The 27,969-nt window shown below is 39.3% G+C and overlaps 1 protein-coding gene and 1 long non-coding RNA gene across 2 annotated transcripts in view; both read right to left on the reverse strand.

Annotated features, from left to right (window-relative positions):
- LOC131988280 (uncharacterized) overlaps nucleotides 1-24,400 on the reverse strand; it is a 53,453-nt gene extending 29,053 nt beyond the window's left edge. Inside the window, exon 1 of the long non-coding RNA XR_009395870.1 lies at nucleotides 23,779-24,400. This is a non-coding gene — a long non-coding RNA (uncharacterized LOC131988280). The remainder of the gene's footprint in view (nucleotides 1-23,778) is intronic.
- Nucleotides 3,023-6,415, reverse strand: LOC131988279 (homeobox protein SIX6). Its single transcript, XM_059353388.1, has 2 exons — nucleotides 4,893-6,415; nucleotides 3,023-3,790 (listed from the first exon to the last, which is right to left on the reverse strand). Exons 1-2 carry the CDS (start codon nucleotides 5,462-5,464, stop codon nucleotides 3,625-3,627), a joined length of 738 nt encoding a protein of 245 aa, XP_059209371.1. The 5' UTR covers nucleotides 5,465-6,415; the 3' UTR covers nucleotides 3,023-3,624.
- Nucleotides 24,401-27,969: the final 3,569 nt, after the last annotated feature.

Here is a 27,969-nt window from a genome sequence, read left to right on the forward strand (position 1 = left end):
TCTCTTACATATTAAAACTGGACGGGATTTTTTTTCTTTTCTGTTTTTTTCTGTTTGTTGCTCTGCACCTGTGAAGCGACGACCTTCATCCTCACGGTTTGGACCGTTTCACATCATCTCGTATCCGTGACCTTCCTTCTGTTCATATTATAGATTTTAAAAAATAATAACAATAACGATAGGCCTGTAGGCTACTATACATTATACATTTTTAAATTCCTCTCTCGTGTTTCGGGATTGACTTCTCGCCTTATAAAAACAAACTGGGCCGGGACAGACAGGCACTTTGTAGGACAACTAAGAGAATATAGACACGCCAACAACATGGCTGGTTATTAATCATGTATCAGCTCTGGAAATGGCACTTTAAGCTCCTCTAAGCATTCACTTGGTATGTTTCAGTAATGTATAGGCCTACTCATTTTAATGTTTTTTAAATTTATTTTATTTGTTTTTTGTATCATTATTCCTATATAAAAGCTGCTCGTTCTATTTAATAAAAATAAAGTTTTACGTTTATCTTATTATCATGATTATTTTACAAGTAGCCTAAAATTACTTGTGTTGGTGTTGTGTCTTGTACTAGGATTGTAATACACCGGAATTAATAATAACCAAGATATTAAAAGTAAATAAATATTGATATAATGTTGATATTTCACATAATAAAGAATACAGGACCTCCGTTTCCTCATTTTGCACAGTTATGGTTATACTCTCACACACAAACACTTTCATCCGCATTTTGTAATTAATTTGCTTTCTTTTTGAAGCACAATAAGCAGAGTTAAAGATAAATTTGACTGATGGCATATACATTTTTAAATGTATAGATCGTGACAGCTCTATATGTAAGGCTTTATTAAAAATAGCTATCTAGCCTATTAAGATCCAATGAGCTGATAATACAGATGCTGTGCAGACAGAGAGCCAGGCTGTCGTGTCTGTGCAGTCATTGATACTGACGAACCAAGCCGCGCTGCTCACTGTCTGCACGCTCAATAACAATAAATACGTATAGTCAAGGCTGCAGCCTATACACTCCAAGATAAATCATAACATATATTAACCTCTCTTGTCCGACTATCCTTAACCTGTCAAAATACAGACAAACACGAGGTGAACTGTTTTTCTCTACAACGCAGATCAGAACCAAGTGGATTTAATAATCTAATAACTGACAGAAGCGTATGTGCAGGTCACTACAAGTCACAAAACACATTCATTGTCATTGACCACTTCTCGGGTCACGAGGCGGGTTAGTCTACACCCGGACAGGTCGCTAGACTATCACAGGGCTGACACAAAAGAGACAGACAACCATTCACGCTCTCATTCACTCCTACGGGCAATTAAACCTAAGCTGCATGTCTTTGGACTGTGCGAGGCAGCCAGGGATTCGAACCTGCGATGCTTTTTGCCGTCAGGCGAGAGTGCGACCCACTCCACCAGCGTAGTCACGAAACAATAAACTGGTAATTAAAACCTTTTAACAGGCCAAGCCATGAGCTCAAACCGCAGCGCGCGCGCGCACACACACACACACACACACACACGCACACACACACACACACACACACACGCACACAGAGGATGAAGTTGTGATTTCCGTGCCCCAGACTCCCCCTCCACTCTTTTCTTTTGGAGAGGGACCCGCGGTCGCTTCCCTTTACAAAACAGCGGCAGGGCCCCTTTTGTCCGAGCAGGGACCCCAGACCCATCATTAGCACTGATTACCGCTGACCAGTTTGACAACCTTATTGACTGCGAGAAAGACTTTTTCATCCCGTCCCCTCGGTCGTCCTTATTTTTCAATAGAAACGGAAATATTCAGCCATTTTGTCCCCGTGGTTTGAATGAAGAGCAGCACAAAATAAAAAAAATAAAAAAGAACCCCCCTCTCCTCTCCCCTCCCTCCCAACCCCATTTATTTCCCTTCACTTGTTTCCTCTTCCTCCATACACATTTAGCTTCTGTGTTGTTCAAGCTGAAAGGCTTTTGTCTGTTTCAGAAGTTACTGTAGCCTAATTAATTGCAAATTGGACGAAACCAGGTGTCTGTCCCATCAGTTGGAAAAGCTCAACTTCTGGTCCAGTCTGCTTTGCTCACTTTGCTCTCATCCTTTTTTCCCCTCGCCACGTTTACAGTAGGCAGTTTTATTCTGATATAAAGCCTTATTATAGTCAAACAGAACGGTTAAATAACATGCTGCAGGCCAACTTATTCTACATCCTGGAGGAGAATATTATAATGCCAGATTTTACTTTGAAAGGATGCTGCAGATAGATTTTTTTTAAACCCCACAGGAATCAATTACTTTGAGTCTTCTTCTACAAAAATAGAGCAATAATAATAATAATAATAATAATAATAATAATAATAATAATAATAATAATAATAATAACAGAGTAGGTTTAGACCGTTAGAGTAAAAAATGTAGGCTAGGAATATTACTTGTCCGGTTTAATGATAAACAAGCCTGTATCAATTTTAAAAAATAACTCAATAAAAAACAATATAGATATGGCTATGTATGTATTAATGGCACACATGTTCAGCAAATCATTATTTTGATTTAGCCATAATAAATGTGTCATTTTCTGTATATTGGCACCATGCTCGGCCTATTTACTGAAGTAAAGCCGTTGATGGGAAAATGGACACTTGCAAAAGATTTAAGAAGCTTGTTTCTATATTGTGTGTGCTCCTCCACGGGCTAGAATAAAGCCCATTTCCACAATCTGCTGTTTTTGATCTCCATGATCTCTCTCGCAGATCATCCGGGTTAGTGAGCCGGCCTCTCCGTGACCTCTCGCTGTCACCCTGCATTACACGACGCGAAGCATGTTGGCCAATTAAGGCCTCGCTCTAAAACGTGTCAGGGGATAGATAGCACTGTGGCGTTAGAATCACGAGAAAGATGATTTTTATATGAGAATTTTAAGATTTTATAATTCTATTGACCACTTTTTTGTCCTTTTTTCCCCCACACAGCAAAAAAAAAAAAAAAGACTAAACTCTATACTCTCTTGATCCACAATTATTTTATTAAGTTATCTTTACTTTTTTTTTCTTTTACTGAAACACATTTTCACTAAAGCGCGCATGCTCAACAGGTTCACCTGTGTACAAGGTAAGTATTAAAAACACCAAGCAAATGAATATGAAATTCCAAGAGACAGAGCAGATCGTTGTTTTTTTAAATAGGCAAATAAACATTATTTATAAAACTTTAAAGTAAAAATATCACAGTTCTTTTTCAACATGAAATACCCACAGAGAACAGCAGGTTAGGCGCTCGGATGCCTTCATCCCTTTTTATGTTTTGTTTTTTTATTTTTTCTTCTTTTTTACTTCATCATCTCGGGGGCGTTGTTTATTAGTCCGTCAAATATGTTTCGTCCATATTAAGTTCAGTTATCCACACGTGGGTAAAACGCAAAGAAAAAAAAATGTAGGCCTAACAGGAACAGGACGGGCAGTCCGCCGCAGATCACAGATCCCCTCATGTTTTGGCACCCGTCAGATATCAGTTTATGTGTGTGTGTGTGTTTAACTCAACGCAGGCACTATGACTTGTTTTATTGGATTGTCTTTCACTCGTCAGCACCGCCGATCCGCCCGTCAGATGTCACATTCACTGTCGCTGGAGGTGATGGAGATGGCCGAGGCGGCTGCTTTGCTGGACAGACTGGCCTCCGGACTGGACGAGTTCCCCAGGCGGTCCACGGTGCCGTCCTCGTCCGCCAGGGAGCGGACCGAGCCGCCGGACAGGACCTGCTGCTGGAGCCTGCATGGGCAGAGGACACGGAGGGAGAGAGGAGACATAAACAACGTCTTCTGTGCACACATTCTTTTACAGTCACAATTAAGATTTTTTTTTCTGAAAACAATCTCGTAAAAAAAAAAAAAAAGAAAAAAATATTTAGAGTTATTTTCTTTTTATAGGTATTTTTCTGCTGTGTATTTTTTGTGTTTTAAAAAACAACAACAACTGAGTAAAATAAATAGGCTATCTCAAACCATTTGCTGTTGTTTTTTTAAAACTTTCACTTTTTATGAAAAAACAATAACAACACATACTATGGAATGGAATTTAATTATATAAAACTGCAATTTCTTTGTATTTATTATGTTTTGCCTTGTGAAGTATGAAATAATCCCTAATAAAACACATATAGCACTGTTATGGTAGGTTTAATTCGTATATTAGCATTCAGTAAAACATTTTAAAATATAAACCAATATAGGATAATGAAAAATGTTTTGTCGTTTCACAAGGACAGGCGATCATTATTCTATGTTAATATTATACTGAAACATGGGCTGTTTTAGCTGCATTTAACATGTGACCTCGACCCACACTGCAATAGGCCTTTTATTAGCTATGACTGATATTAGAATTTACATGCAAGATATTTTGCTTTACTATTATCGATAACAGATGTGCATTGGCATACTAGGGTGCACTAAAAATAAAATAAGCAGAAAATAACATGGACATAGCATGACATTTTATCGTCAACAATTCAAAGAAAAACAGAGCTTTGTTTTACAAATAATCTTAAATTACGAGGATCTCAGGTTTTTCTTTAATTTATTGTCGACACTGCTGGCTGGCCACTTTTTGTATTTTTATTCCCGTAAAATAAAATAACATCACAGACAGTGCGAGCTGAATTAATAAGAAAACAAAAAGGGTCCTTATTATAGAACCAGGGTTACAGAACCATTGTGAGTGTGATCACCAGTACTGAAAGGCTCCAGCCAGCGTGGGCTACGGCCTGCTCTATTTTAAACTGAAATACTATCAAATCACATGAGGCATACATGGAGTCAGGATGCAGGGTGTTTTTTTGTTTGTTTGGTGTTGAGAGGAGCATGTATCTCACCTGTTCTTGGCAGCCGCTGCTCTGTCTCTTTGTCTGCGGTTTTTGAACCAGTTTCCCACTTGTGTGGGTGTAAGTCCTGTAGCCTGTGCAAGCTCCCTCTTTTTACTGGGATTCGGGTAGGGATCCTGCAAATACCATTCTCTTAACAAGTGCCGGGTTCTCTCCTTGAAGCAGTGGGTTTTCTGCTCTCCGTCCCATATGGTTCTGGGTAGGGGGAACTTCTTCCGCACCCTGTATTTGTCCACCGGCCCCAGCGGGCGTCCCCGCAGCTTCTCCGCCTCCTGGTAGTGCGCTTCGAGCCACAGCGCCTGCAGCTTCGTGTGCGACTCTTTGGTGAACTTGTGGTTCTCCAGGATGTGGTAGAGTTCACGGAAATTGCCGGTGTGGAAGGCGACGACGGCCCGGGCCCTCAGCACCGACTCGTTTTTGTTGAGGACCTCGCAGGCTGCTGGCGCGACGGGCAGCGACCAGAGGAAGCGGCCGAGGCGCTCGACGTCCCCGCTTTCCTCCAGAGTCTCGCAGACCCCGGCGACCTGCTGGGGGCTGAAATTCAAGATGGGCAGCTGAAACATGGAGGCTTCTCCCGTGTTTCCCTCTCCCCCTCCTTTCTCCTCTCTCTCTCTCTCTCTCTCCTCCGCGTCGGGTCCTCCTGCTTCTGCTTGCCGCGCGCCGAGGCAGTCCGAGACACCCAAAAAAAACAAGGCAATCCCAAAGTTACCGCACCAATCGCCTGACCAGCCGTGAAAAAACGCAAACACCAAACGCCGCGGAGGAGGACCGATGCTGCGTGGGGGCCGGCTACCGCATCCTCCGGCTGGGCAAAGTTGGCAGGCAAAGGGCTGAAGGTGCGAGGAGCCGCGGTGGGTTTTTCAAGGTAGGCTGGGATTCAAAGTACGAAAGAATTAAAGCCGGAGCCGAGATGGATTTTTTAAGGGGGGAGAAAAAGACAGTCAAGCCCCCTCCGATGATTTCCTATTGGACTTGGCAGATTGGCTGCCCGGTTGCCATGGATGCACGTCAATCACTGTCAAGTTCGGCCAATCAGGCGGAAAGGAGATCTCAGCACCTCCCTTTTCAAAAATAATATAAACATTTTGACCTTTTTGCTTGGCGTCTTCAAACGTTTAGCTGCCCCGCCGTGCTTTGCAAACACCCTCTGCCTTTGTGTTACAGAAACACTCTTCAGTCTATATAGTCAAGTGGCGGAGCTCCGCTCAGCCTCCCTCACAGCTCTTGAAACGGGCTTTACACAGCAAAAAGACACGTCCGCCCTGCCCCAAAACTCATGTTACACAATATCACATTATAGATACAATCTGTCGATTATACTGTGCAGTATGTCCTATTAAATTGTGGATTTTAGTTACCTCATGTTTTATTTTTTTTAATCTACTATTAGGCCCCATCTCACAATACTCCTATAATAAACTAATCTAAGATCACACGTGGCTTCATTTTAATAACAAGATAGTAGTTGGTTGTATTTACTCACATATGATTATGTCGATACTTAATAGTGAAAATCGTTAAAAAATAAAAAAATAAAAAAATAAAAAAGGGTGCGCTTTACTATTCTTTTACAGGACTGCAAATTCGCAGCCAACTCAGTTTTGTAACCTTGACCAGAGTTAGTGGAGTCTTCCTGCATTTTTCAATCTCACAAACGTGCTAATTTAGTAACCACAATAAATTGTATTTGAGCCCAAGTTATGATGATGCATGCTCTTTTAAGTGGGGCGTGAATAAAAAAAAAACCTCAGGATAATTGATTGCTGTTATACTGGCAGATGTGTGTGTGAGTTTGTGTTTGTGCTCCTGTGCTGACTGCAGCAGGGAATAAACGTGATATTTGTGTATATAGGATTATCATGGCCCTGCCAGGCTACTCGGCTTTAGTATCAGACACACTCCGTTTTGTGCACAGGCTGATTTAGTAAATAAGAGGGCGGATAGATAGCGCAGATGGTTTGAAGTGTCGGGTCAGATTATTTCATGGCTGGATACAGTAGGAAAGTTCATTCTGACGGAAAAGCCTGATATTATTTTCACCGATCCCCCACACACCCCTCCTCCTCCGCGCACACACATATGCACACCCACTGTCTCTCTCTTTCTCTCTCCCGTGCACGCGCTTGCACACGCGCGCACACTGGAGCTGAATCCCCTTCGGGCTCTTTTTGCATGAATTATAGACTTGATGCGGGGTTATGAAATGCCTTCTGCACAGGAAGCTGTTCATTCTCTTGCTGGTTTACTGGATCTTCATTACATATATAAAAAAGAAAGTCTTAATAATCAAGACTTCATATAACCTCTTGCATGTTGTTAGAAATAGGCAAACAAATAGGGCGCATTTTCTTTATGAAAATGTCTTTTTATAGCACCACTGTGAGCAATGATCGGTCTTACCATTCATTCACCATATCATTTCACCAGCCGGGAAATATTGGTAAATAAAGGATAAGAGCTCCATCAGATGCAGCAGTGGAAGTAAACTCCGAGGGCGACTGACAAGGTGCTGCTCTGAAATATTCAGCTTCCTGTAAATATTTCATCTCTGCAGGCTGCCCGTCCCAACCGAAATTTACAACCACTGCTAGAGCTTTTTTTTTTCTCTAGGAAGCGCGTATCAATAAAATATAGGCGAGTTTTGGATCTCTTAAACGGAGGGCTGGAAATAACAATTGTAGACTGTGCTCTGTAAGCAACACGTCTAGCTTATTGGCACTGTTAAAACATTTATACAAGGAGAAAAAAGGAAGGACACGATTTTTCCCCCTCTTTCTCTCGCATTTTTAGTATCACTGCGCGAATAAACAGGTATATTAATCTATGGAAAACCCCGCAGATATGCACTTTTATTTAATTGATGTTGTTTTTTAATTGTTCAAATATCATAAACATAATATGCGGTTGTAAATGTACTAAGCCGAAGTGCATATTGTGTATCCTAACGTGTCCAGGCCTGTGTCACTGTGTCAGGAGATATAGGCCTCCTGACACCAATATCTCCGCACATTCAGCACCGCAACACAGTGGATCTCATTCAAACACAGCTTTTTTCTTCTCCTTTGTTTATTTGTTTCATGGATCCCACTCGCATCCCTGCAGCCAGTCCTCTGTCACACGAAAACACATTTTTTTATGCGGTTGTAGTTTCATATCAGATGTGCTGATTTTTAATTGGCTGCTGTCTCGGTTATAATATCATTAAAAAGATTTACAAAGTTGTAAACACATCCAAACTACAATAATCCCTGCAGGCTGGAGTGAGAGATCAGGTGGACACGATTCAAAATCAGAACGGTGAGGAACAGAGGGTGGACAAAATAGCAGGAACAGCTGACTCCAAGCCAGAAAGACTCAAACTCAGCTGAAAAATGACTAGATATTGAATGCAACACAGTAAAAACACCAGTATGTGTTCCATGGTTATTGCATTGAACTTTATGTATGTGTGTAATGTCAGATTTTCCTGTTATTTTGTAAATCCTGTTAGATGGAGAGAGCATAAGATTTCATAATTCAATCACCAAAAGGCAAAAATATTAACTTTAAGTCGTTTAAAAAAAAAAAAAATGGAAATCTTCTTCCTATAACCATTGTAAAATTATTGTTAAAGATCATGTGGTATAACTGAAAGCTCCAGAACACCTAAAAAACTGACCTTTGTATGGAAAAGTGTTTCTGCGGTTTTCACAGTCAAAAATCAATGTTAAAGGAAAAAAGAAAATAGTTCCTGCAAGAAACTGGATTATCTTAAGCAACCATGTAGTGATTTCTGGAAAACGACATTGCTGTTGATGTTTTTAAATGTATTTTAGTGCCATCTAGTTCCATTATATTCAAGAGAAGGCAGATATCTTCATGGCCGATATCTCCAACACTCTGCAATTCACACCAAGGCAATCAGGATTGATAAAAGCACTACAGGTAAGAGGAAAATATATTTTAGATTTTTGGATGAACTGAAAATATTAATTTGCTTTCAAGTTAGAGTAAAATACCATTAGAGTACACCATTACCATGATGTAGGTGAACGCACTTCACAACAGGGGCTTTGAGGAGCATCCAAGGCTTTGTACTTCATGGACACAACCAGCAGCTTCTGCAGCGCCTGTGGCTATTATACCAACACATATACGTCCTTCACTGCATTAAACAGTTATAGAAGATTACTGCCAAACAGTAAAAGTGCGATGCACAATTTTTTCTGAAGCTCAGTGTCGAGCAACGACGTAAAGAGGAGAACAAGGTGAAGAGAGAAGTGATACAGCACAGACAGAGGTGTGCTGCACCCTGCTGCAGACCACCGCTCAGCTTCATACAGATTTATGAGTGCATTTACTTTGTGTCATCATTAGCATGGAGCTGGGCCGTAGCTTGCCCTGGGCAGAGGGAGGGAAGGAGCGGGGAATAGTTACATGTGAACAGGCTGGAAATGACCCAGATTCCCGAGGATCACTGGAGCAGACGAGACGCTACAAGAGTCTGTCACCAACAGCCATCGTGCCACCATCATACACAGACCTACAGTACCTTTCTCTCTCCTTCACTATAAACATGCATGTAGTGTTTCGCTCCAAACATCATTGGTAAATGCCAATCTGTATCTGAAGCAAAACCATATCATCTCAGTGTCAACATGCTATGTTGCTGTAAATATCCTCTGACGTGTCTGTGTAGGCACCGAGCCTGTTTAAAGCATTTAAACAGCATCAGGAGAAGGCGGGCAGTGATGTAAAACAGTGCCACACAATGTTAACGTATGCAGTTAGCTGCCTGGGGTGGGGCGGGACGCCACTTCTGCTTCTCAAAGATGGAGGATGCAAACATTGCTGTGCATGTTCCCCGCCTGCTTGACTTCAGTGTTGCATTGATTGACTTCTCTGTGCAAAACAGACTGTTTTAACTTGTCAGCTGTCCCAGCTGGATTAACTTTGACCCGGATGTATTTAAAGGCAGAGCTTATGCAGCGGGACTTAAAGAGAAGTCTCATACGTTGCCTTGTGGCCACACAGTGACAGGAGGGTTACGGCAAAGCTTGCTGAGAGTTGTGTTTTCAGACCCATTTGCCCTCGGGGCAGCACTAGCTCTCGACACGGCGTTTAATCTGTGGATTTGTGGTAACAGAGAAGACTTCTTATCCACTGACCCATTGGCCCCCAGTGTACGTAATCCAGTGCCTCTCAGTCACACAGCCCTGCTGACACGGATAGAGCAGAGCCAATACACTGCAGTGTGGGGGCGTGCACACACATGGCCAGCCCTGCCCTGACACACATGCTCCTCCCCCCAAGCTTTTGTATCGCAGGGGATATACTACACAGCACAGACCACAGCTATTATAGCGAGTGCACGTGATATTTGACCTTATATCCACTAAGCCAATTCACACTAGCATGATAAATATGCAACACCATAATGCCTACTGCAAAACTACTGTTTAGCGTGAGTTCTCAATGCTGCAACAGAACATTGCAGAACCCACAGTCAGGCCACACAAAAGCACAGGAGCCATTGCTCCTGCAAAATAGCGACAGGCTTCGTCAGCCATCTGTGGCTTGTAAGCGCAATTTAATTGAATACTGCTTTTGTCATGCAGCATAAAAGTGAGATCCTATATCGAAGCCTCACTGTAAGTCGCAAATGTAAGTGAGAGAACTGCGTCGGGCTGCCACCAACAAAGAATACAGTGAAGGTGAACCTCGGATCCTTGGAGGAAAGCCATTAGGAATATTATGAAACCTACTGTTTCTTTGTTTTCATGAAAACATTTACAGCATATGTTATAGAGGGCATGCAATTATTACATCCATACCACTCTTGAATGCAGTCAATTTATGGGCTAAATGAAACTAGGGAGTGTATGCTGCACACCGACACACTATATATTACCTGTGCTTATGAGTGTGCAAGAGGCAGAGCAAGAGAGCAGAAATTGCAAATGAACAAATGCATCCATCACCTATAGCACTTGCACAACAAAGTGATTGTTTGTACGAGGCAGCATTTCGCTGTTAGAGCTAAAATGCCAGCCTGGTAATTATGAACAGTAAATCCTCTGTGTTCACGAACAGTCATATACAGCACGCTTGAAATTGAAAGAGAACACTGCAGTAAGTGATTTTCCACATACAAAACATACATGAAATTGGCATCCAGTGGCGTGCTTTTTCTTTTTATTCGCTCCCTTATTTTCAGTCACAGCGAACGGTGAATGAAAGTCCAAAATCTGTGGTTGTTTTCTTTAACACAATGGTCCAGTTGTCAAACCTGAGTATTGTATGAGAAGAAATGCAACAAATAAAAAAAAAAAGAAAAACCTTTCAGTGAATGTACCGTGTTGACACAGCTACAGACAAACTGTCAAAAGCGGTGGATTGATTAAATGCTTGGTCTTTAGACCTTCCTCTGCCGCAACCCACACACCATCTGAGTCTTTCTGTTTCCATCCCATTCACCCAGCCTGGAATACATAACATCTCAAAGATCCTACTCTTTACTTCTATTATGATTCCAGTGTATTGAGCACTGCTGACTCAGTGCGTAACACCATTTTTGTCAGTTTACCGCAAAGTTTGTAAAGAATCAGGGCAGGCACTAGACTTTTCGGGGCCCTAAGCAGGATTTGGTTCGGGAACCCCCCCCCCTCATCATTTAGATGGCATTAATTGTCACTATAAATAATATTTGAAGAACACACAATGTACAAATAATCATGTAAAGACCAAAGTTTAGCAGCGAAGAACCCCCGTTGGCAGGGGCTACACATTGCATAACTACGAAAAAGCTCTACATCATAATCATCAATTTTAATGGAAGATCTGAATGTTTTGAAGGTGTTTTTCAACAGATATAGTAAGTAAATGCATTATTTGTCTATTAGCCCCGACCCAACTCCGTGAAAGCTCCATGCCAAGGCCTTTTGCTTGATCTATATTAAGTACATGCATACATTAGTATTGTGTTGGCACTGGAAAGGGCTGCATATGACCCGTATTCATCCATAATATGAATGCAGAAAGTATATGAATGACTAAAAGCATATGATGCACAAGCCAAGGACAAACGTTTATCACAAATAACTAATAATATTGTGAAAGTCTGGTATGGTTTCAAAAGACAAAGAAGGACAAAATGAGCACCGTTTAAATAAAATGAAAAAACAAAACAAAAAACTGAAAAAAAAATTCTAGGAACTAAACAGGATGTCAGCAGCATTTTTGAGCTGCAGTATTTTTCTTGAATTGATTATCCTTATATATCATATTGAAATACATAACATTCATTTTAACGTATGATATCTAAAAGAAAACAAAAACACAAAATTTGATTATTTCTCACTAGGTTCCAGGACACGCTTGTTTTGTGGGGGAACAGTAAATACTTTTAGCATAGTATATTATACATATGTTTTTGAAAATATGTATGTATATCATTCAACATTCTCCTATGTTCTTATGTTGAAAAAGACAACAGAAATCGCAATAAATCATTATCATCATAATAATTGCAATACTTAAAAATCGCAATACATTTCAAATGGTCAATTGTGATATAATCAAATCAGGAGATTCTACTAAGCAACTGCTTATTATCTCATAATGGGTAGGACCGGCTCAAGCTTCTATGAATAGCTTTCAGATTATTTGGCCTGTGTGTAACAACAGCAAACCTCTTTTTTTTGGTTTTCTGATGTCTAGAAAGCCTCCTCGTGTCTCGTCTCTTCTCTATTCTTCACTGGTGGGGACAGTAGTCACCCGTAGAGCATTTTAGGCTGCAGAAAAGCATTCTCTTTGGAAAAAAAAATAAAAAAAAATCCATGTCAGAGGATCTTGACGACACCCAAAGGTGACAGGAGTCAAAACTCATCACGGTCAGAGGGTCCTCTGGCACCAGGGAGCTACATGATGCGTGAGTCAGGGCACAGGTCACAACGCCGCAGCCATGCTGCCTGGGCCTCACCTCCACTTCACATTGTCTACTCTGCTCCTCCTAGTCATCACACACACACATACACACACATGTAGAGGACTGTCAATAAATGTCTCTTCCAGCAACAGACTTTGCTCTTTTGTCTGCACTATCGCAGTGTGACCTTTACACAGTCTCTTTAGGATGTGTGTGATTTAATGTGTTCAATGCAAGTAGAAAAGAAGCCTGTACGAATAAAAGAAAAAACAGCTTCCAATACATACTGTACTGTACATAACTGCCGAGCTAGATTCCTTTCATGTAGTTAGTTGTATGCGTTCGCTCAATACCTATACAAACACCTTCAGGCAAATTGACAGAGAGGGAAAAAATAAAAACAGAAGCCTGAATTGTGTCCATTATCTGTGGGGAGTGATTCATACCGAGTCCCTTGTAGCGCAGTGACTTCACCCTGAGCTCAGAATTACTTTATAGTAAATGATACACTCATGTCTGCATTACACTCTACTGTGTGAGAATCAAAAGGACCCCTTTAAGTTGATCAGTTTCCGTCAAATAGAAGTGTTTCCTGGACCTAGTGTTTTATTAGTGTCAACCACAGATGAGCTACAACAAGGCTCGCTGTGAGAAGAGCTTCTGTCTACAATGCAGCACAATTACATTCTGCCCGTTCGAAACAGAAATGTTTTCATTGGCTTAAGTTGCTATCTTCTAATCAAGGATCTTTACGCATTAAATGCAGTTTTCGCTCTCAAAATATTGTACAGATGCTGGTGCCAAGAGTGAGAACTGAGTTAGGTAAGAAAGCTTTTAGTTACGCCCTTTAATCATGGAATAATTTGCTTAAGGACTTGAAACTGTCTGAGCTGATCACAGTCGGGGAACTCAAATTGATTTTAAAGGACCAAGAAAACTCTTCCCTTGGTCAGTGTGACTGCTACATATAAGTTGGCTACTGATGCTCACTCAGTGTTCTTCTGATGGCTTTATTTGTATTTAATGTCTGTGATAACTTTGTTTAATGTTGTAACTTGTCTCCTTTTTATGCTGCCTTCTTGGCCAGGTCTCTCTTGAAAAAGAGATTTTTATTCTCAATGAGGCTTTTACCTGGTTCAATAAAGGATATATATATATATATATATATATATATATATATATAAATACCAATAGTCTGCAATGTATTTAATTTAAAGCAGTTTATTTTTAAAAATATGCAGAAAACAACTGCGCCAGGATGAAAATTGCTCAAAGGTTTGAGTGGAATTGACAGCCTGTCAATACGTCTGTATCAGATCTAAACCTTAATGTAAGGATCTGTTTTCTAATTGCAGATGGAGCCCAAACTCAGGACTTGGGAGTTGTTTTGCACTACAAGGGGCAGCGGCAAAGGGATATCCTGGATTTCCGGACTCTTAATGTCTGTCAGCTGTGCTTTATTGATGGCTTATGTCAAATGCCATTCTGACAGAGCTCATTAGGATGAAGGGAGTCATCTAGGTAGAGGCAGGAGAAGGCAGAGCTGGCGAGCTGCCTGATCACTGTGTGCACAAAGCTCACCACTGTACCTAGAGGGTGATGCCTCTGACAGGAGTTAGCTGACAGGGCTATCTGTGCCTGTGTGTATGTGTGTGTGTGTGATACACAGAGAGGGGTAAGGGAGGCTGATGCAGTGCATAGAGAGAAAGTATATGTGTATGTGCTCATGTCATTGCTTGAGTTACCCGGTGTCACTGAGCAGGTCCCTGCTTGATGCCATGACTCCAAACACAACTGACAGGCTGAGAGTCATCTCGCTTTCGCCACTCACACATACTCAAATATTTATCCGTGCGCAGCCCTCTCAGTGCACTGCGTGGCATCAGCAGTCTTGTGCTACAAGGACAAGGCCCTGTGGAGACTTCAGGGACCTTGAGAAGATGAGTCAAATGATTTCCTCACTGGTCCCTGCTCTTCTCGGTCTCACAGTAAATGTAACATCCGGCGATATCTTTAAAAAAAAAAGGCAAATATTATGTTTTATTTGCACCTGGGTAGCCTTTCTACGTATGGCTCTTGTATAGGATAAAACACATTTTACACATCCTCATTGAGAGATTACTCTCTAATAGCCAGCAGCCAGGGTCTAATACTACTCTAAACAGCTGAATCCATATCTGCTATGGCCAGCGGCACTAGTGATGAGCTCAGACTGTTATGTGACATCTTAATATACTGATTAAAAATGCATGTTTGGAGGGTAAGCAGAGGGGTGCTCTGGGTGCTCCTGCCAGGGAACATTAAATCATTCTACTTAACAGACAAGCTGGGGGGATTCGGGTTAATGTAAATGAGCAAGCTATAAGACGGCAAAAGTTAGCAGTAGGTTTTCCTCAAGAGGCAAAAATAATAATATCACCAGAAAAAAAGAGGGTATGATCAATAAAAGTTCTGGCTGTGAGCCTGTGTGATGGTGACATGGAGAAGCTAATTCAGATGCTGAAACCAGCCCAACATGTTTGTTGCAAATAAAACATCACTTTGAGTCGCTTTACATCAGCTTAAAGAGAGAGATAAATGTATCAAATAACCAAGCACAAGAGCCGTGCAACTGTTAAAGAAGGTGATACAAGTTTGTTTTCGGTCTGATCCTCCACTTTGATTAAGATCCTGCCAAATAGTTTGGCACACTGCAGCACATCGACACTGACAGCGGCATCAAGGCTGAGCCAGTAAAACTTAAGACAGTGTTAATGCTATCGTAGCTTCAAAGTCGTATGGAGCTCGGCCAAAGAGATGCGGCCGCTAATCCAATCAGCTAAAGCACACAACAACTGTATCGGCTTTGAGCTGAGAGATAATCAATTACTAATGCTCTTTCTTTGCCACGAACATACACCTGTTTACACACAGGCGGAAAGACACAAAGAGACCAACGCCAAACACACACACACACACACACACACAGACACTATTAACTTTAAATTATACTTTTGTTTTTTTTTAATTGATACATTATTGATAAATATTTAATTGATAAAATATTAAAATAACGGTATTTTCACTATGGCTACAGAAAAAATACTAATGCAATTACTGAAAATCATCTTTAAGATTGTTAATTATGCATCTCGCAAAAAAAAAAAAAAGAAAGACAAAGTGAGAATGGAAAGGAACAAAAGTTATTTAACAGGAGCTAAAAATACTTACACAATTTTATCATCTGGATATTATCATTATGGTATCAACAGTCCATTTTTTAAATATTACGGTTACCATCAATACTGGTATATGAAGAAGCACGTAGTAATGGAGACTGATTTTTGTCTTGGTCTAGTCTTATATCCATATTTATCTGCCAAAAAAATTATGCTAATTTGCTCATTAGTATCATACATTTAATTAAATTGTGAATGCCTGTAACTCTATGAGCACTTACCATATAAAAATCAAAGTTAAAATTTAACTGTGACACAAATGAATGAAACTTTCACGGTCGCCTCAATAAGCTGTTTTAAATAAATGAGCCAAAAAAGACACAATGAGTCACTAAAAATCTGTTAAATTATATATTTTCTGGCTGACCCAAGTGTCTTCACTACTCATATCAAAAACAACATATATCATTTTCTCAGGAAGATGCAAAACTGCTCTGTTTTTTTATCTTATGGAAGCTACATGAAGGGTTATTTTACTATCAAATGTGAAGCCTCTTTCTTGTTTCCGACAATTTGTCGGCCTAACACATATAAAAGGAAGCTATTGTATACTGTATCTTTCTTCTTTTTGTACCTTGGTGGGTTCCTGACAGTTTTTAGCATCACCATTTACAATCTACCAAATGCTTTTAGAAACATTGACTGGCATGGCCTTGTGCTGAATAATACAGCTTTAGAGAGAGCAGGGGAATTTTCCTCAGGGCACAGATGTGCCCTGATAGTCTCATAAGCCCCGGCAGCACAAAGAGAGAAAGATGCTTTCTTGGTGAAAAGGAATAGGGAGGCACGAGGTGGAGAAACAGATCAACAATGGCTTTTTCGTTTGGGTGTATTTGGTTTTGACCTTCAGACAGAGCTTCAAATAAACGCGACACCGAGGGGGAAATCAAAAATCTCACTGACCCTGAATCTCTACACCCTACGCTGGCATCGAATGAAGATGGGATGTTCACAGATGACTGGGGGGGGGGGGGCAAATGGAGAGACGAAGTGTGCAGGTAATGCCTCTCCACAATTGGCAGCACCAGCAGGCACAGACGTTTCTTTTTATTCACTCACGCTCTTAAAGAAAGAAACCCCGCACACGTATACATGACGACCAAATATATAAACCGTAAGCATCTCACCCATCCAGGGCTGCCTAATATCAATATTATATCAAAATTGTGATGTGAAACTAGATATTATCTAGTGTTGCCTTTTCTTGCAATACAGTAAAATGATGTCATTTTCTGAACAGACTCATATTTATTTTAACCTATTTAGTCATTATATTCACATTACTGATGATGTATCAAAAAATCTCATTTTGAAAATGCCAATAATCAACCACTGCAATATCATCACAATATCAATATCAAGGTATTTGGTCAAAGAAAATCAGGATATTTGATTTGCCCATGTGAATGACTAGGACTGTGACTCAATACAAACATCTTAACACCTACTGTTGTTCAATCAACCCTCGGGATTATAACATTTAAATAATTTAGTCTACTACAGAGCATTAAAAATATTCATTCACCTTTAAAACAGTAAACATAAATATTAATGGTAATTAGACTCTTTAAAACTTTTCTCCTCCACCTCCCTCTTGACTTCAGTCAGCAGATGGGCCTCTGAAAGGGACAGTGTGGGGCTGAACTGTTTGACATGCAGTGATGGCGTTGACAAGGTAAGTGGTCAGACTGCTAAGTCAGCCAGTGAGGAGACGGACAGCACACTTTCTGAATGAGGAGAGAGCTGAAGGAAGTGTTTGCTCAGGAGAATTCAATGAATCTGGCAGAAAATGTAAAATGTGGGCTCTAATTATTGACTGAATTTTGATTGGATTAAGGAGGTGGGTATTTCAAAACACACGCAGAGATCACTACATCTCGGATTATATTTGAAAAATATCAGTATTTCAAATGGCAAATCTGCCGAGCAGCAACGCCTGCAGGGAGGTGGGGGCTCAGAGAAATCCTGCTGCCTGTCCTTGTGTGTCACTTACCAGCCCCAGGAAAATACTTTTTTTTTTTTTTGCTGATAGCGCAAAGTGTCTCCATGAGGCTAATGCTTTATGTCAGATTCTATACCGACTAGCACATTAGAAAGAGGGAATCCACCTTTACTTTCCCATAAAAAGCATTTTTCGTTTCCCACAACACTTGAGCAGCAGTGAGGTTTTTAAGTATCGATGCAGTTGAAAAGCTGATGACTAGGTTCTTAGTATAGGTGCTAGAGGTGTACTGTAGAATCCTCCCCGATTCACCATGTTTTGTCCATTTTCTCTTCATTTTATTATCTACACTTCAGCAACAAGGAGAGCTAGACAAGTGAATTGATGGGTGGGTGGAGCAGGGGGAGGTGGAGGTGGATGGGGGGGTGGGGGGGGTGGATGATAAGGAAGAAAACAAAATAAAAAGGAAAACAGACAAGGAGTGCCAAGCTCTGAAAACTGGCATGCTGCAGTTGTATGTCAGTCACCTAGCAACAAGTCCTCCCCATCACTTACCCCCCGCTTCCCCGTCTCCCGCTGCGCTCTCTAATTCAACAAATCTGCTCAGAATGTATGGCTGCTCTTCTAACAAAACGCATTCTGCGCTGGGGGCTAAGGATGTGGGCCTCCGCTGAACACGCCACTCAGCTGCCCATTGACCACCGGGGCCTTTCTCTGCACACACTAAGGAGCGAGGGACAAAGACCCTGAAAGCAGGGGCAGCTCCACAGAGAAAACATTTGCTTGTAATTGTGTTTGACTGCATAATGAAAATGATGTTCTTTTTTAATTTGGGCTTGTTAAGGCCACACTATTTTCCTCTGGTCACCTGATTATTGTAAAGAAGCAACCCCTCACTTGCCCTATGGGGCACAGAGGGGGGAAATATTGAAAATGGTCCAAAGACCTCCCCTCTCTTTACTTTAACCCCTCTTGTGTTTCAAGTGTTCTCTGGCAAAAACATAAATATGTAGACCCTGTTCATTACAGGATTGGGAGAGTATGCTAGAACGAGGTTTTTTTTTCCTCCCTTGAGAAAGGATAATGACAGCGAGGCACACACAGTTGCACACACATACACAAATGGGAGTGCTGCCATGCTTGCCCTGAGTTGTGAAGCATTGAGAAGGTTAGCATTCCTTGTGCTACTTCAGTGAAACAGACCATTAGTGGGAGCATCGGGCTAGCACCCAAAAGAGTGCTTCAATGGACACATTCACATCTAGTGATTATTTGCACTTTTTAGCCCCCCGATTTCCAGTTTTATCAATGTGTGTTTTCCACGTTCATCTGGCTTTCCCCTCTTTCTCTTCACTGCTCTCCTGTGGCGGAGGTGAGGTGGGTTCAGGTGAATGTCGAAGCCTGGATGAGAGGAAATTTAAACGACTCCTACCTGAAAACCAATTGGTGTAATTGTTTGTGAAGGTTGCACTATGCCACATTTTGTGTCTGTAAAAAAAAAAGCCTACTAGTAGCCTTCTTTGATAGCTTCAATGTCACGTTCCTTTGGTGATATCTGTCACGTTCCATATGATTTATGTCAGAAGTCGACGTGTCTTTGACTCCCTGTGGACATCTATTCAGTGATTTAATTGATTTAAGTCAGACCCACTTCCATAGTCATCCCAAAGAAACCCCTTGATAAAGCGTGAATCTGCTGCGAGGTCACAGGTGAGAAGAAACAGGGTTGATCTCTGCTCACTGACATTCAAGTGTATTCTGTAGGAGGCCCGGCTAGAAGGTGTGACCTTGATGGGGATATTTGGCTATCCCAACCATAGACTGTTGGTCCCAACTAACAACACCACTTTAATCCTTCAGCCTTCAAACCACCATCAATTCTTCTTTCACACCTGCCTAAGACTTTTGCATAGTACTGTATATATATATATATATATATATATATATATATATATATATATATATATATATATATACACACACACACACACAGACACACACACTAGCAGCTAGATAGATCAAAGCTGGATAAAATCGTCTATTATTGTATATTCAATTTTAAATAAACACCCAGTTGCCCGCTTATTCCAAACAAGCTAAAAGTTATGCAGTCTAACACAACAGTCCTGCAGTAAATGAATGAATGTTATAATGTGAAACTGTTTTAGAGAGCCTTTGATTCAATTTTATGGTCATTTTGGAGGCTGCAGTTTGTGATGCTGTTGAATTGTATCGTGTTATAGTGAGAGGTGTTTCTAATGTTTCACCGACTGCATTTAAATCAGTGGAGGCAGACTAAATATTGGGAAAAAAACCCTCAGTTTATCACAATAACCACATCCTCCAAAATGATGAAACAGATTCAACAAAAACTGATTATAACCTTCATGAAGGCAGGACTGTTGTATTAAGCCACATAGCTTGTATCTAATCAAATTTATTGGGCTATTCCAGTGGATTGAATACCTGACAAATCAAATACTTCATTATATTCATACCAAACAGTCAATTTTACAATAAAGCAGTGTTCATTGATTTGCAATATTACCCACAATGGTTTTATTCAACCTGAGATATTAAAATAACTACCTCGGTAAAAAAATATAGCAAAATACTGATCAGCAAATCACAAATAACCTTTTGTAATATAACTATAAACAATTAGTTGAAACAATTTGTTCAACTCAAATGTATAAGCAATGAGTTTGACCATCAATTTTGTGAGGATTTCACCTTCTCTGTGTTTCATATCATTAAAATATAATAACTATGTTTGGATGGAGTCGCGAAGATCAGTCGACTCTTCTCTTTTTTAAATCCAAATCAATAGATTTTTGTTTTGGGATTTGGACTGACATTATAAGAAAACATTTAAAGACAGCCTTTACTTTGAGAAACTTGGGTTTTTCACTATCTGGCATTATATAGACCAAACGATTAATCGAGAAAATGATTGGCAGATTAATCATGATGAAAATAATTGTAAGTAGCAGCCCTAGCTTTGGACTGATGGTCAAACAAAACAAGCTCCTAGAAAAAGTCACATGGCCATGATAAATTATAAAAGGCTTTTGACAGACTAAACAAATAATCAGTATATCAAGAAAATAATTTGCAGGTGAATTGGTAACAAAAATAAATAGTATTCACTGCATTTTTATTTTTTTACTGTAAATTGCATGTTTTATTTTATGTTCATCCTTTCATTACTTAACTTTTTTAATTAATTAATTTATATATATATCACTATTGCATTTATCTTTTATACTATTTTATCATTATTAATTAAATCATTGTTTTTTTTTTTATTTATCTCTATACTATTATTACCCCTTTATCTGTTATTGTTTATTCCTAATTAAATCTTCGGCACCTCATTTTTATTATCCCTATTACTATGTGTCTTCATGTACATTTACCTGTACGGAAATGCATACTGACACTTCGAAACTGAATTGCTGATTCATGTACGCCATAAAAATTCAATAAGCAAAATAAATTAAAATAAACAAAACTGTTTAAAAAATAATAAATGCTCTCTGAAGCACTAATGTGGACCAAACGTTCAAGGAGATTCTGATGAGACACATTCCTTCCTTAAGTTGCAAAAGCTGCAATTTAAATCAAATCTTGAGTCGTTCTGACTTGGCCTGCGTTATTGGGGCTGAGCAGGTGTAAAGAGGACAGGCTGAATAGTCTGAGAGGTCAGATGGGACTGACTTAAGTCGAAGGATCCTGTCAGACTGGAGTGGCTGGAGGGCCTGCGGTGACACCCCCACCTCCCACTATAGATTAACAACTTTCAGCACCACATTGACAAGACCCCTGTTTCATTTGTGTTTTTTCCCCCCTAAGTGTCAACAAGTGAGCGTGTCTGTCTGTGTGGGTATTTTCAGGACTTTCACCATAAGGACCCCAACTTTGACACCAATTAAAGAGATTATGTCTTAAAATGAGAGGAAAACTATAGCCCTGTGTTACCACGGTGATTGCTTTTGACAAGGTCACAGGGTACCATGCAACAGTGCACGACCTCAACAGGAAGCTGCCGATTATACCGGGATGAAAGCAAACACAAAGAAAATAATCACTTTACAGACACCTAGAAACTACATGCAAAAATAAAAAAGTGGCAGGCAGATCGACTTTCAGCCAGTGAGTGGCAGCCTATAAAGAGTAGCCTAATATAATAAATGTCCATTTGTGCACCTGTAGCTGCAGCTCTCCTCACATAAATTAACATTATAAAATTAATTTCCATTTTGACTGTTACATGGCATTGATGGTTTGCTTTAATATTCAATAATTTCCTCTCTGGTTGTCTTTAAGGTGTTAATTAACACATATGAATGATTTCAGAATGACTCAAATGGCTGTATGTGATTTATTTTGACGATGTAATTTACACAAAGGGTTTATTACAACCTTGAAATACTGCAAACCAAAAGGGCATGAGCAACTGAATGTAACTTATCAAATTGTATTGCTTAAAGTAAGAACTACAACTTGGGCTAAATCTGGCTTATTCAATCAACAAGTCATGGTGAGCCTTTTTTAATTGAATAAGTATCAATTTCTATGACGTCCTTGGCCCCTATTTAATAGTTTTAATGTGTATTTAATACTTTTCAGATATAAAACACACAGCCTTTCAAAAGCACACAGTTTAGCTATGTTATATCATCACCCTATTAAAATAATCGCCTAACTCATATTAACTAATTTTTTCAAGTTTTGCAGGAAACACAAAAAACTTCAGCAAAAGTGTATCATATGACATTTATTGATCATTTCACTCAAAAAGGATGTAACGAAGGATGGCTATTGGCATAGTAATAACACTCTGTGCAAATTATGTAACTTAAGAGAAATAAATGACTTTTTTTTTTTTTTTTGAACATGCCTTTGTGGCTTAAGCAAGATATGGTAACACTTTATTTTGAAGGTGTCTACATAAGAGCCACACAAGCCTGTCAGAAACATGACATGACTAGTATCATGAGCATTAATGTTACTTCAAAGTGTCATTAATGTTCAAGACACATCCCATGTCATGTTTATGACACGCTCATGTCACTCTTATGTAGACACCTTCAAAATAAAGTGTTACCATATCTTGCTTAAGTCACAAAGGCATGTTCAAAAAATTGCCCAAGTCACATTTTATTTTGACTTAGGCATAATAAATCTGCTTAAGTCACACACTTGACATAGGCCATTATCTTAAAGGGGTAAAATCACATGATCTGATCAACTGAGGATGTAGGCGATTTTACCATAGGTGGTCGGCGTCATGAGGAGATGATTTAGAAAAAAAACAAAAAAAAAAACACAATTTTGACAAAAAATGATTTTAACAGTGTGACGATATGTATGTGCATAAGAAATTAAACCAAACGAAAAATAGAGCCAACCTGAGGGGTAATTATCATAGACTTATTTTATTTTTTTAAATAGGACAGTTTGATTTTAAAAAGGGGACTGACAACATGTTTACTAGCCTTTATCTGCATTAAACAGACTTAGTGAATTAGCACACTTGTTTCGCACTTTGCCTCGTATTTCTTTACGATAAAACATGGTAAATATGCTAAACCGTATTGTCAAAGACAAAAATTAAATGTTGTCATGTCATTTAAACAGATACACGTAATTCAAGGCGTCAGTTTAAAAGTTTAAAAGCAAGGCCCAGGCGGAGCTAAAGTTATTAGCATTAAATTACACCTGAAGCTAATTTAATGCTAACGTAACACATGCTAGCATGCTAATGTTTTTGGGCCCTGCTCAGAAAGTTTTTAATAGTTTTCCTACCTTGATGTGGAGGGCAGGTTCATCTTCACTCAGGTTTTGTGGAGGAAACTCGGTGGCCTCCCCCCTCTCTGGACTTCCCGTTTTTTTTTCTTCCTCTTTTTTTTCTACGCGTTTTCACGTTAATTGGCAGCAGTTGAACTGTGAGCCGTAAATCAAGAAGTGCGGAGTGTATTAATGAGTCGGACCACCCAGGAAAACTATTTTCTCTGCACTTTCTTAGCGGACAATGTGAGGATACTCGAGTCTGCCATGCTCTGAAAACCATGAATGAACATTCACAAGAGCAGTGCTCCCCTGCTGCCACATTTCCAGCAGGCTAATGGCTGCTACAAGTACTGATTAAAGTATTTAAAAAAAAAAAAAAAAAAGTGAAGTATTCTGGACAAAAACAGATCATTTTATTGGACAAAGTTAGGGTCCCTGTACATTTCGTTTTGCAGAGCGCGGAGCATAAAGCTGGGGAAGAAAAAGTTACAATATGAGGTTTAAAAAATAAATATATAATACCTAAATGGACGAGTAATTATAATTCCCTTGGCATCAATAAAAATGCTTCCAGGTCTCAAAAATGTACACAGCCCCAAACCCAAATATATATCAATATAAATGAAAAAGCAAATCATAGAAAAGCAGGAAATCTCCATATTTTAGAGGCTGGAAACAGCATTTCTGCCATTTTTACATGAAAATGACTTTGACATGAATCAAGTATTAAAATATTCGTGATTATTATTTTTACATTACGCTATTTATTAAAGCAACAAAACTGAGGACATTTTGCAGATGTTAGCAGAATGTCTGTTAATAACCTCCTTCCTTAAAAAAAAAATATCCAGATCAAAGTTTATAAAATCTTAAATCCATCAGAAAAGTTCACTAAGAAGCTACGGGTCAGGCTATTCAACATGCTTCATGATGAACCCACTAAAAAGAATTTCCCCCTGCAAGTCCTTTAAAAATCTACCAAAACTCTCTCGCTATAAATATATTTTGTTTTTTTTCCCACAAGAGCAGATCCTGAGCACTGAAGGTAGTGCTTAATTGTCTTCCATTATGAGCCCTCACAAAGCTAGACCTCTGGCTACTAAAATACCAAGGTTAATCTTGATTAAATGTCTTTCCAGGGTACAAAAAGCATATTTTACATAAAACATCTTTCAAGGGGATTGAAGCATGGTGTTGGAAAAAAATATATAAAATATTGCTGATGGCAAGGCCAAGAATCCCAACGCTCAAATGAAAGGTATCAAAGAGATTAAAGAAAAACCATTACAAATCAACATACCACTAATATGGCTTCATCTGCCTTCCCCATTATCTGTCTCCGCAATTCAAGTCACACCTTAGCGAACCAAAGCTGCATCTTTAATCTTCCAGTTAAGTACATTTTAAGATTGCACATGAATGGTTTTCAGGCAATGTGCACTACTTTAACATGTCCTGCTTTTGTGGCCACTGTTCTTCGTAAAAGACAAGTTTGAAGGCTTCAAGAAGCTGCACACAATTGGCAAAGTGCTGTTAAAGCCTTAAAAGTAAAACAAAATCACACATTATTGTCCCCCTATGTTACATGAAAACAGGCTGTGAAGGTAAACCTTATTTATGAGTGTTAATTCAATTCTGATTTTTCACTCAAAAAATGACTTCAAGCTTCACTGATCATTGTCAAACCTTGGTGTCTATTAAAGAGCAGAGAATTGAGGTTAATTCATCTGTATAAATGCTTCTGCACAACCAGCTGCATCAAGGCTTCCCTCTCTTCTTTCCTCTGCGGAGCGAGGGAATCCTGCTGCAGGCTGAATGCCCCTTGCCAGCGACTTTCCTCCTCTCACACTTACCCCATACACTCCAAACGTAAAACATTCTTCTGCAGAGAAAAAAAAATGATTTCCTCCCACACCTGTTGATGAATTGTGTTTGTGTGTCCTTATACAAATGAGGGCACAGTCCCAAAATAGTCGTTTCCTCACATGGATGGTGGTGAATGACTGAGGAAACCCTTTCACACACACAGCAAAAGAAGCTTGTGGCCAAATTAAAGTGATCGTCATTGACGAGCAGGAAAATAATTCACAGTTTGGGCAGGAAAGTCATAAGATGCCTTATTAATGACTGCTGCTGCAGAGAGAAAGGGCTGTTTGTGCTGTGTGGCGGGTGGCTAAATGGTGCCAACACAGGCCGCCCCCCCAGATGAACCCATGCAGTTTTATTATACCAAGAACACAGAGGAACAATACAGGTTCACAACCACATCCAAACTCATTACATTGCTTTTTTAGTTTGGTTTCCAGAGCCATTTGTTAAGAAGTCATTGCTGATACATTCATGTGGCTTCATATATTTATATGATTACGTATATAAATTGTTTCTATACACAGAATATCTCTCACAGTTTTTTTTCTGTTAATAGTGCATCTTTTGTCCTCCCTGGTTTTGTTAAATTATAGTGCAGTGCCCGTAGGATGTATGTATTCATTACATGCAGACCACTACAACGTCTGCAACTCCATAAAACACTTACTTTTCATAAGGTACACACACCATCCATCACATACACATTGAACATTGATATTCGCTGGAAACTATTTGACTATTATTGGAAAATCGAACCTTGTAGTGCACTTTAAAATTCCTAAAGATAGGTAGGCTAAATAGACTTACAGATGAGATGAGTCAGCGTGGAAATCCAGAGTGAATTGTGTTACTGAGCAGGTGTAGGCCTATCACACAAGGGGGCGGAGCTCCACTAAAAGGTGTCCGATCAGAAACAGTGCACGTCCTACGTAAATAATGATATTTTGAAAAATGAATTCAAAAATCCTCAAAATCGAGGATGCACACCTTCGTGCCATGTGCAAGCCACATACAGAATCTGAGGTCAGTCTGACTAACGGTCAGAGATATATGCCCTAGACACAAACACACACACACACACACACAGACGATTCTCGCTTTTATAGATTATTATTATTAATTTAATGTTAATATGCATACAGACAAATGTAGCATTAACCAATGCCATACATCACAGCATCAATAAGAGGTAATTCACGTTTAAGTTATCACCCAATCATGCGCCCTCCTCCTTTTTAACTTTTGTATGGAATTTATTTACGTTATTTTGTTGCAATTAGATGAAAGACACTCAAATGTCTGATATAAACACATTTGAGTCAAATTTGTACAGGTAGACATTCACACATTCAAAATTTGTGAAAATTCCACTTTAAACTGTAAAAGTAAAAATGTTACAACGTACCTTCTTGTTGTGAAAAAATCTGCATTTTTATATGAAATTTAACAAATGCTGCCTGTATAAATGCCCTGTTTCCACTTTTACTCCATTGAGATTCTGATTTTTAAAGCTGTGATTATGATACACAGTACCTCATGAAGTTGGAATAAAATATTTCTTTCACCTCTTTCCATGAAATGTTTCAACCATGCGATTTATTCTTGATGGATAAAGTGTATAACTTCTCAAAACTTTATTAATCAATCTCTTCCCAAAACGTATCACAATGAAAATGAAACTTCCCTGAATTCCAGATTGTGTTGGCATGTGAAGATGTGTTGGATTCAGTTGAGTGCAATTAAAGTGTTCACCCCAAAATAAAAAATTACACATTTTCCGAATATAATGTAACTAGATGGCAAGATAATCCATCTAGTTCCAGTAATAATAATTAATCCATTCCAGTTCTAGCAATAATTTTGGTGTGAACAGTTTAATTTACTATATGTGAAAGAAATAGTTACTACATTAAACTGCTCACAACTAGATCTGGTGATTATCTCAAGTAACCAGGTCATGATTCCTGGAAAGAGATCTATCTGTTGAGTTTTTTAAATGTACTTTTTTTGGAGCTATGAGCAAATTAAGTGCCAAATAGTCACACCAAAATAATCTATTGATAATCAAGACTACAAGTAAGAGAAAAACTATGTCTTTTTAATTAACAACACCTGTTAAGGAAGAAGTTTAAAATATTTAAATAATTCAAAATAATATACACGTCAGGTTTCTTCCTCTTACCTAAGTTCTGCTGAAGAACTAGACAAAAAAAAAAAAAGATGAGTTAAACAATTTTCTACAGCAGTGCCTGTATAGTTCAATGCAAAAGTGGAAGAATGTCATTCACAAAAGGCCCACACATCCCACACTGGAGTCAGAAAAGCCACGAGGCTACA

Source organism: Centropristis striata, chromosome 16, assembly GCF_030273125.1.
Source record: "Centropristis striata isolate RG_2023a ecotype Rhode Island chromosome 16, C.striata_1.0, whole genome shotgun sequence".
Lineage (NCBI taxonomy): Eukaryota > Metazoa > Chordata > Actinopteri > Perciformes > Serranidae > Centropristis > Centropristis striata.